Source organism: Labeo rohita, chromosome 2, assembly GCF_022985175.1.
Source record: "Labeo rohita strain BAU-BD-2019 chromosome 2, IGBB_LRoh.1.0, whole genome shotgun sequence".
NCBI classification, from domain to species: Eukaryota; Metazoa; Chordata; class Actinopteri; order Cypriniformes; family Cyprinidae; genus Labeo; species Labeo rohita.
Window position 1 is genome coordinate 39,309,706 of NC_066870.1, and position 11,214 is coordinate 39,320,919.

The following is an 11,214-nucleotide window of genomic DNA, read 5'->3' on the forward strand; positions in this document are numbered from 1 at the left end:
GACAGACACAGTGGGCGTGACGTCAGGCCTCGGAGAGGCTTTTATTAAACAATAAAACAAAGTGTCCAAAAAAGGGGGAAAAAGTGTCCAAAACAAAAGGGGGATCTGGTGTCCTCGAAGTGACGGGGTTCCGTGAAGGAGGGGTAGTGTTCCAAAAGGGAAGGGTCCAGGTAAGGGGCGGAGTCCGGCGGCCGCACGCGCTCCCCACTCAGGTCCGGGGTGCGAGGGGCGGCGGCTTCTCTAGCGGCATCGTGCTCCTCCACCTACGTGGCGCTTCTGGGGGATATCACGGCCCGGCATCTTGGCCCGTCAGCCGTTACGGGTGCGGTCCTCATCCGAACCCGCGGGGTCCGGCAACTCGTCCTGCGGCGCTGGTTCCCTCTTCACCCCTTCCTGGACCCACGAGGACACCAGCGTGCATGCACGGGGAAGAGACCGGTCTCCTGAGGAGAGGCGCGCTCGGCATTTTAACAGCGGCGGTGATGAGGCTTCATTCACATCAGGTGTGCCTCATCACACGCCGCCAGACCTGGATGTTTCGGCGCCCCTCCTCCTCCCACACGCCCACTCCCGTCGGGAGCCTGGTGAAGGGCGGCGATTACCGACGGGGTGCAGCTGACAATAAGGGGGGGAGGCAGTCGACTCGTCACAATAGTTATGAGCCACGAAGAAAAACAAACTTTGATTTGAATTTATTTTTCATTATTTTTTTACTTTATATAAGTATCTTGAGAGTGTACAGAAGCTGACTCGATTAAGCAATTCTGGCATGATTTCTTCGCAGTGTTTGGCAATATTACTTTTAAAAGTAATGCATTAAAGTTTTGTGTTACTTCCTAAAAAGTAACTAATTACGTAAATCTGGGCAGGGCTTGTTTGTTTATAATATAAAAATTTCTCTTTTTAGCAAACATAAAAGCCCTTTCACACCAAAAGTGAAATGAATGCACCTCTGGCTGAAAGAAAAGTAAATTCTCTTAGGAGAAAAACACTCTTCAGCAATAAAAAAAAAAAAATGAAGCATGAATGTTAGTGTATATAAAATAATTTTCTTATTGTTATGGTTGAATTGGATCATCGAAAGACAGGTCAGCACCAAAGACATTGGTTAATAAAGCGGGATTACATACATAAAGGATATTTGTGACCCTGATCCACAAAACTAGTCTGAAGTATCACGGGTATATTTGTAGTAATAGCCAAAAATACATTGTATGGGTCAAAATTATTGATTTTTCTTTTATGCCAAAAATCATTAGAGTATTAAGTAAAGATCATGTCCCATGAAGATATTTTGTAAATTTCCTATCATAAATATATCAAAACTTAATTTTTGATTAGTAATATGCATTGCTAAGAACTTCATTTGCACAACTTTAAAGGGGATCTTCTTAATATTTTGATTTTTTGCACCCTTAGATTCCAGATTATCAAATAGTTGTATCTCAGCCAAATATTGTCCTATCCTAACAAACCATACATCAATGGAAAGACTATTTATTCATATATATGATGTATAAATTTCAGTTTCAGAAAATTAATTGCAAGTTTGTGTCATACTCCGAGTTTCCATTTCACTGTTTTTATTAATTTTGAGGAATTTTTGTGAGCGAGATGAATTAATGCACAGTAATTACTCCCAATCTCCCGACAGAAGACTTATCAGTCAATAAATGGTAAAAAAAAAAAAAAAAGTAACTGGTGTTACATGAAAAAGTAATTCAGATATTTTCTTGTAAATTCAAAAGTGATGCGTTACTTTACTAGTTACTCAAAAAGTCATCTGATTACGTAACTGGTGTTACTTGTAATGCATTACCCCCCCAACGCTATTTCTTTGCCTTGGCTCTGATTGGTGGAATTTTCTGCACAGCATTATGGGTGTTGTAGTTTTCACCATGAATTCTGCTGCTAAACACATTTTAAAAACAAGTTGAAATAAAGCGAACAGATGGATTTAACAAAAGCAAATTAAATTTCCCTATGAAGAAAATGATTTTTACTTCCAGAACTGACTGTTGTGCTCCATCAGTGAACCCGTGTGGGAAAACGTTTAGATTTCTTGCTTTCTCTCGCTGTAAACCTGAACAGACGTCGTCTGATGGTCATTTAAGCTGCACACATGCAGTGAAAGTTGTCCGTCTCTCCTCACAGATACAACATAACCACGAGCCTGTACCCGTTTGAAGGGGACAACATCTATAAGCTATTTGAGAACATTGGGAAGGGCGACTACACTATTCCAGAGGAGTGCGGCCCGCTGCTCTCGGACCTGCTGAGAGGTGAGCGATGAAACCGCAGAGCTCGTTTGACTTGAAAATGTAGTCAAATTTATTCGTGTAGAACATTTCACAATACACACGCTTTCGCAGAAAGCCTGACTGTTATGAGTATAATGCCTGAGTGCTTTAACAGAGAGCAGTTTTAGTACTGGCAGATATGATGATATATAACGATACAAGAGATCCTCCAGATTTACATCTAGCTGTATTGTATTTATAGTGTTTTCTAGCACATATATCAGTGCTGCAGTGACTCACGGCTGAGCATTCACAGCAAATACTGATTGTGTTCAAAGCAACAGTAAGCAATTCTCAAAAAGCGTTAATAAAAAAAAATTGAATAATATAATATGCATTATTTATATATATAGATATATACAGATATATACTGACACTATTATATAGTGTCAGTATATATCTGATTAAATGCGTAATGCATCCTGAGTATAAGTCAAACACATTAAATTAAAATTGAGCCCATTTATTTAATTAAATGCCCTTTACCTTGTTGTGCACAGTCAGCATTGTTTATAATGGCTGTGCTGTAATTCATATGTTTGACCCTTAGATGGCGCCATGACATTAATGTTCAGCACTGATGTTGGATCAGCTCGAGTTTGAGAGCTTTATTATCACAAGCTCAGAGCGAACACTCATGAATGAACACACACACACACACACACACACACACACACACACACACACACACACACAGCCATTAAACTTGTTCATTAGATAAACAAACTCCTAACACTGAATGCTACATTTGAGTGTAACATTTTTTTAAACAACAAAAGCATCCATAGGCCATCACCTAGCAACCGCCCCAAGCCCTTAAGCAACCACTAGGGGTGTAACAATGTATCTTGTCACAATATATCACAATACAAAAATGAAATATGTATTGTTTGCAGTTCAGCAAAAAATTAATGTTAAAACTGATTTAATGCAGGCTTTTATTCTTATATAAACAGCGATCGATCTTTGTGATTGTGTATATGTGTGTAAATCTGTATAAGATGCTGTGTTTTTGTTTTTAGGGTAACTTTTTAACATTCTCTCAAGGGTCTACAGATAAAAAAATAGCCTTTTTTGGGCTCATTCTGGCACATTTACCGACATGTTTTGCCCCTGAAAACAAATAAACTAAACAAGTGCATCAAATGTGGTAAACCCGAAATCTCTCACATTTCAGCTTTCATGTTTATTAATTGTTAATCATTTAAAAATAGTTGTATAGATATAAAGTCGGTGGTTGAAGCATATTCTGAGTGATCCTGATATTGATCGTGTGGCTTTGTGTGTTTGATCCTGTGCTGATGAAGCAAACCTCCCTCTCTGTTCCTTCATCTGAAGTGTTTTTATTCGCAGGGATGCTGGAATATGATCCTGTGAAGAGGTTTTCAATACAGCGCATCAGACAACACAAGTGAGTCCATCAGTGCAGAATTACCAAGCGCCTAATGTGATGAGTGTGATTCTTCAGGACAGACGGGTCGCTGTGATCAAATGCAGCGTTGAAGGCTCGTTTTCGGAGTATTGTTCATTTAGCTGCCTGATTCTATTCAAAACTTTAACGAAATCATTAGAGCACCAGAATGGTTAGGTTTGAATCAGAGCCAGGGAAGCAGGAGAGCTGATGTTAGATGAACACAGAGAGCCGAGAGTGGGAGGAAGAGGAAGTGGAGAATAGTGAGAGTGGGAGAGATGAGCTAGAAATAAACCTGGCCTGGATTTGAGATCTTCATCCAGCAGACATCCTCCAGTGAGGAAACGGATGCGGTTTCCATGGATACGGAAGAGCTCATTAGCACGTGCACTAATGATGTTTGAGCTCACCTGAGATCGGCATATTAGAATGATTTCTGGAGGAAGACTGGAGTAATGATGCTGAAAATTCAGCTTTGATCACAGCAATCAATTACAATTCAACAGATATTCACATAGAAAACAGCTGTTTTAAATTCTAATAATATTTCAGTATTTTTACTGCATTTTTGATCAAACAAATATAGCCTTGCTGAGCATTTTAAAAAAAAATTTATCAAATATTAAATAATTAATCTTACGTAATTGTTATTTTTTTTTAAAATAGTTTTTTCTTATTTTTTGCTTTTTTAAAAATTATAGTTTTTTTTTTTTTTTTATATATATATATATATATATATATATATATATGTATAGAATCTTTTTTAAATATCACTTATTTTAGTGCATCATGTTAAACTAAATGAAAATGAGAAATATTAGATACTTTTTTTAATGTATTTTATTTCAAATAAAGAAAATGTTTTTAATGGTTCACTTCAGTTGATGTCCACCATAACTGGTCTCACGAGTCATTTGCTCTTCCTGTTTAGCTGGGTGCGTAAGAAACACCCTCCCTCGGAGCCGCCCGTCCCCATCCCACCCAGCGCAGAGACGCGTGACCGGTGGCGGAGCATGACGGTGGTGCCGTACCTGGAGGATCTCCACGGTTACGCTGAGGAGGAGGATGATGACGAGCTGTTCGATGGGGAGGATGACATCATATACACTCAGGACTTCACTGTACCAGGTGAGCGGGGGCATGGGGGCGGGGCTTGTTGAACACTGTGACTCCACCCACATTTGATTTTCAGCTCCTAGTTAGTACTGCACTGCTTGACCTGCTGTGTGTTAGTGTTTGTGTGTACCTAGAAGTGATTTAAATCTGACAAAAACTCCTTTTGGAAATCCTTGTTTGTAAAAATGGTATAAAAATAAACTATATATGTTTTTTATAAATTGTGTTTTTTTTTTTTTTTTTTATGTAAAGTTAATGTTAAAATAAGAAAATAAAAATAGAAAATATTTTTTTTTTAATTAATTAAAAATGCATAAAGTTTTCTGTCAGGCTTAGTGTGTCTGTCTTTTTTTTTATTTATTTATTTTTTTTTTTTAGTTTACTAGCAATTTCAAGTGTTTCTACCCCTATTTTTATTTTTTTTATTTTTTTAAGTGATTTAGTAGTTTCTCTGGTTTCAAACAGACTCAGTTCTGCAGCAGCTCATTATCTCTGCTGTTGTGTTTGTCGGTGTGTTCGTCACTAACGCTCCCGTCGTGGGGTTTGAACAGGGCAGGTTCCGGAGGATGAGGAGGACGAGGAAGAGCGCGCTCCGGAGCGCACCTGTGCCGTGGCCAAACCGGTGTGTGTGAACGGGACAGAGTCGGCCGCACTGAAACCCAAATCCGAGCGGCGCTCCAGTTCTTCCTCTAACCCCTCCAGGAAGGGCGTCTCCGCCGCCAGCAAGATCCGCAAACTTTCCACCTGCAAGCAGCAATGACCCCATGCAGCTGCTGCGCTGCACACCTGCGCCTCCTCTGTACAGGTGAGACACTCGCTGCGCGCCAGAGACCGAGCGGCATCAGATGATCTGTGTTATGAATTCAACTAGTGTTTAATGTTTGATCAAAAATACTGTAAAAAATGTGAAAATTTTTTGCATTTTCGAACAGCTGTTTTCTATGTGAATATCTGTTAAAGTGTAATGTATTTCTGTGATGCGCAGCTGAATTTTCAGCATCATTACTCCAGTCTTCAGTGTCACATGATCCTTCAGAAATCATTCTAATATGCTGATTTGCTGCTCAACGAACATTTATGATTATTAGCAATGTCGAAAACAGTTGTGCTGAACAATATTTTTGTGGAAATCATAAAACTGTACCAAAAACTATAATTTTAGACATTAATATGATCAAATGTGACAGTAAAGACATTTATAATGTTACAAAAGATTTCTATTCCAAATAAATGCTGTGCTTTTGAACTTTCTATTCATCTGTGAATCCTGAAAAATAATATGCATGACAGTTTTGACAAAAAATATTGTGCTGTGTTTTCAACAAATGTTTGTTGAGCAGCAAATCAGCATATTAGAATGATTTCTGAAGGATCATGTGACACTGAAGACTGGAGTAATGATGCTGAAAATTCAGCTGCGCATCACAGAAATAAATTACACTTTAACAGATATTCACATAGAAAACAGCTTATTAATATTTCATGTTTTTGTTGTGTTTTTGACCAAATAAATGCAGCCTTGGTAAACAGAAGAGACTTTAACTTTAAAAAATCTTTATTATTCCAAGCTTTAAGCAGTAGTGTGTTCCATGAGCTGAACTGTCCTCTGTTGAATCTCATGATGTTCATGTCCTGTTAATGGATCAGCAGTGAACCGAGGATGATCAGTGTTATCCAGAGACAGGAAGTGCAGTGACAGCTTTGTGTGTGTGTGTGTGTGTGTGTGTGTGTTTTCGGGGTGGGGTTCCTCTCATGCTGATGAGATGCCGCAGTGAATGCGATGACTCAGTCTCCCTCCATCGCATCATCTCTCTTTCTCTCTCTCTGTCTCTGATGGAGCGAGTGACTCAGACTCTTCTCTCTCTGCGTCCGTCTATATTTAGCGCTTTCATCTTCAGCTCTGCTCGATTGGATGCAGTTGGATGGAAACCTGTTTACACTTTCATCTCACAACATGCGGAAATTGGAAATGCAAAGGCATCAAATCACATTGAATAACGAGAACAACACCTAACGAATCTGAAACAGATCTCGCTGATGTTTACGAATGAGATGATGAATAAGTTATATTGATGAAATCTGATATTTTTATAATCCTATTTTCACTACCATTTTATATTGGCACACAGTATATACAGTATATATATATATATCTCCAGTTCTTATATATTATATAACTATATTTATATATCATGTTTTCATAAAATATTTTCACTACTGTTCTAAGTACAATTCATGTGTTTTTAAGGGGAGACACTGCAGGCAAAAATACTGTTTTTCATGCACCTGTCAAGTTTGAAATTTTGGGCTTTTTGGTTTTTTAAAAAGTGTTTTTTCAGACTAGTGGAAAGAAAACATCCTAAAGACACTGTTAAATGTTTCTTTTATAGCATTTTATCTATTTGTTCCAATAGATTGCAATTACAATACAGATTTTTAAAGTCAACACTTCAGCAGCACTTACACACACCACACCAAACATTGTTATTCCTGTTCATATCCTGACGGTTTTTACAGAGGGATTTGTTCATATGTAATTTGCTTGATTATTTACATTGTATTCCCTGAAAATTGTGAAAATATATTGTTCTGTGACTGTTTTCTGGACTATCGGGTGACAAAAATGAGATTCCCTCTGTAAAAACTTTTGACTCTAAAATGTCCAAAAAATTAAGGAAGAATTTTGAAACTGACTCCATTCAGTGTTTTTAATAGATTTTTGCAAATGTGTGCATATTTCATTAAATAATTGCTCATTTGCATATTTAAACATAACATTTAAAAAAACTTGTAATACAAAAAATGTTTTTCCAGTTGTAAATGTAATCAGTCAACTGGGTAAGGCAATAATTATGAGTTTTTTTTTTTTTTTTTTTTTTTACCCTATTCACCTTCAGTGTCTCACCTTAAACATTTTAGAAATTTATCTGTTCTTTCACATTACTGAAAAATATTTTATTTTTATTAAATATTTACACTACCATTTTGTAAGTACAATTATATATATCAGATATATATATATGATATATATTTTATTATTTAAAAAATATATTCATGGATTTTTTTTTTTTTTTTACATTACAGTGTAATTGCAGCATATTTTCAGAATGTTTTGCACATTTGTTGCTTTCTTTTTTTATTTTGGGATGCAGTATGATGGTGTTTTCCCTCAGGAATTGTTAGTGAATTTCACAAATAATTATAAAGAAATGGCAAGTAACACATTGAATTAAACATGAAATTTGGAAATGGACTAAAATAATCAGGAATAATTTTCTTGTTAATCATAGTAGAGTAAACTTTGTTTACAACATTAAATGGTTATATGTGACCCTGGACCACAAAACCACTCATAAGGGACAATTTTTTGATATTGAGATACATAATCTGAAAGATGAATAAATAAGCATTTTCCATTGATGTGTGGTTTGTTAGGGACAATATTTGTCTGAGATACAGCCATTTGAAAATCTGGAATCTGAGGGTGCAAAAAAATCAAAATATTAAGAAAATCACCTTCAGAGTTGTCCAAATGAAGCTCTTAGCAATGCATGTTACTAGTAAAAAATTAAGTTTGAAAATATTCATGGTAGGGAATTTACAAAATATCTTCATGGAACATGATCTTTACTTAATGTCCTAATGATTTTTGGCATAAAAGAAAAATCGATCATTTTGACCCATACAATGCATTGTTGGCTATTGCTACAAATATACCCGTGACACTTAAGACCGGTTTTGTGCTCCAGTGTGTGTTTGGTTGTATTGATGTCTCTGCAGCTGTGACGCTCCTGACGGGTTAATAATAGTGTCTGACAGTCGTTCTCTTAACGAGACGTTTCGTCACGAGTGTTCTGTCTGTTCTCTGTTCTCCGCAGGTTTATGTTGTTTCCCAGCAGTAAGTACTGAACGCTGTTCCCGACGCACATTTCTGCCATGATGATGAACTCAAACACACAGTGCCAGGACTTTATCTGGACTGGACCGGACTGAACTTCACTTGAGAATGCTGTTAAAGAGTGGAGACGTTTCCCACAGTCCTCCTCCATGGCTGAGGATCATCCATTCGGTTTCTCTCGCGGACGACGCGCGTCTCACCCGACCTTCCGTTTAGTTTTAGACCGTCTTTTAATTTACAGTCGTTACCTGCAGTTAAAGATGCAGATGGTTTAATGTAAAGAGATCAGTTATTGTAGAGAAATATGCTGCAGATGATGATGATGATGATGATGATGATTATACCAATGTTAAAAACTAAACTGCATGCTGTGACGCGTTGGGAGAGGACAGCGGACGGAGAGCTGCTCACCGCAGGACGTTTGGGTTCATTTTCCCCATTTGGTTTGTTTTTCCCCATTAAATATTTTTTAAGTATTATTTATATAAAACACATCCCAACTGAAGCTGAGCTCCTGGTCTTTATTTGCATGTGTTTGATTGGAAAAAGGCCTTTAGCTGCGAGAAACGCCTTCGTACTCGACTGTGTGGACGTTTATTTATTTGAAATTTTCATTTTTTAAATTGCAACATTTTAGCTCACAGTTGTCCAGGATTTAGTTTTTTCACGGTATTGCAAGGACAAAATTAAGAATTTTGAGATATAAACTGAGTTTTTTTTCTTGAGTTCTTGCAATTCAGGTTTTTTTCCACCACCAAATAAGAAAAGTTGAGAAAAAAAAGAAAATAAGACACAACATTTTGCATCTCAAAATTGTGACTTTTCTTGCAATTGTGAGTTAACATATTCCTTTTTTTTTCTCATAAGTGTTTAGATTTCACAATATATATTTCTAGAGTTTATATCTTTTTTTTTTTTTCCCTCTCCCAGTGGTTTATATTTCACAATTCTGACTCTTTTTCTTGCAATTCTGATTTTTCTCACAATTCTATTTTGGAATTTTTTTTTTTTTTTTCCTTAAAACTGCACGGAAAAGTCAGAATTGTAAGAGAAAACATGGCAATTATCTTTCATTTTTTTTCTGTAATGCAGCAAAAACATGCTTCCATACAATTTGATTCTAGATCCTTTATTTTCTAAAGGGCTTTTAAGCCACACTTCGAAATGACAGACCATACAATGACAAATATTATGTTGCGTTTTAGTAATTATGAAAAGATACAATGCATGTACAATGTTTGTTGTATTATGCATAAAGTCTTCAAGGTTCTGTCATTATTTACTCAACATGTGGTTTCACATGCACTTTTTCTTCTTTGCATCACAAAGATGATGTTCCTGATGGAGGATGAGGATTCTGTGATCTTTTGAATGTTTTTTTGGTCATTTTTGGAGTTTGACGGTGTCTAGAGAAGAGCAGCGTGAACATTCTGTTAAACTTCTCCATTTGCGCTTTCCGTAAAGCGACATGAGAGCGAGAATCTGATGCAGAATTGTCGTGTTTCTCTGAAGTGTGTGTGTGTCATCAGTGTTTGTGCAGGACAGGAGCTTTGACTCATCGGTGACGCATTCAGTCATTCTCGACCGCCGGCACAATCACTGCTCTCCTGATCAGAGAGTTTTCCCTTTGATGCACAGCATGGTACGGTGTGGTCTATGCAGAAAACGTTGGTTTTTGAGCAGTATTGAGGGAAGTTACTTTTAAAAAATAATGCGTTACAATGTTGCATTACTCTGTAAAAAAGTAACTGTTACTTAGTTACTTCTTTTGGGAAGTAATGCATTACATGACCTTTGCGCTACTTTTTGTCACCTGAGCTGGACTTCCTTATTTATTTTTAATAAAAAAAGACTTGACCAAAAGTGAAATGAATAATCTTTAGTGTTTCTGCCTCTGCACTTACTCCTGATTTCTCTCAACAGGAGACACGTCAGTCAATACATGGGAAAACAAAGTAACTTGTGTTAATTGAAAAAGTAACTGATATTTTTTGTAAATGTAAAAGTAATCCGTTACTTGAGGAAAGTAATCCGATTAAATAACTCGCATTACTAGTAATGTGTTACCCCTACACTGGTAATGAGAACAAAAAAACAAATGAGTCCACAGAAGGTGATATATGTTATGATTGTGGTTCTGATCGGATGAGGCGTGTTTAAAGCTGTTGTGTAAATGCTGCTGAACTCACATCTGCTCCATTATGTGGAGTCATTTATTGCTGGCTTAATGAATATAGTGATGATACATGGGGCAACTTTGAGCAATGTGAGCAACCAGGTGAGAGAAAGGGCCACAACCAGTGGTGGATTAAGACCCGACCCCCCCCCCCACACACACACACACACACACACACACTTTTTTCTAAGTTTATTAATATGAAATTTAAAATTTGTTTTAGGGGTGTAAAGGTTTGGTTCGACACAATGGTTTTGTTGTTGTCAATTCAATCAATTGGCATTTACAAGGTGTTTATTCGGTACACATTGCA

At 37.0% G+C, this 11,214-nt stretch overlaps 1 protein-coding gene across 3 annotated transcripts in view; it reads left to right on the forward strand.

Moving 5' to 3' along the window:
- The window catches only part of stk11 (serine/threonine kinase 11), a 55,747-nt gene that overhangs the window by 12,273 nt on the left and 32,260 nt on the right, over positions 1-11,214 (forward strand). For 2 of the 3 annotated variants that reach the window (XM_051123978.1, XM_051123987.1), the window contains exons 7-11: positions 2,155-2,282; positions 3,654-3,711; positions 4,643-4,839; positions 5,379-5,632; positions 8,706-9,570. In XM_051123978.1, the coding sequence (XP_050979935.1) occupies positions 2,155-2,282; positions 3,654-3,711; positions 4,643-4,839; positions 5,379-5,587 (592 nt within the window). In that variant the 3' untranslated portion in view covers positions 5,588-5,632; positions 8,706-9,570. Of the gene's footprint in view, positions 1-2,154; positions 2,283-3,653; positions 3,712-4,642; positions 4,840-5,378; positions 5,633-8,705; positions 9,571-11,214 lie in introns of those variants that run through there. The other variant, XM_051123996.1, reaches the window with a different exon arrangement.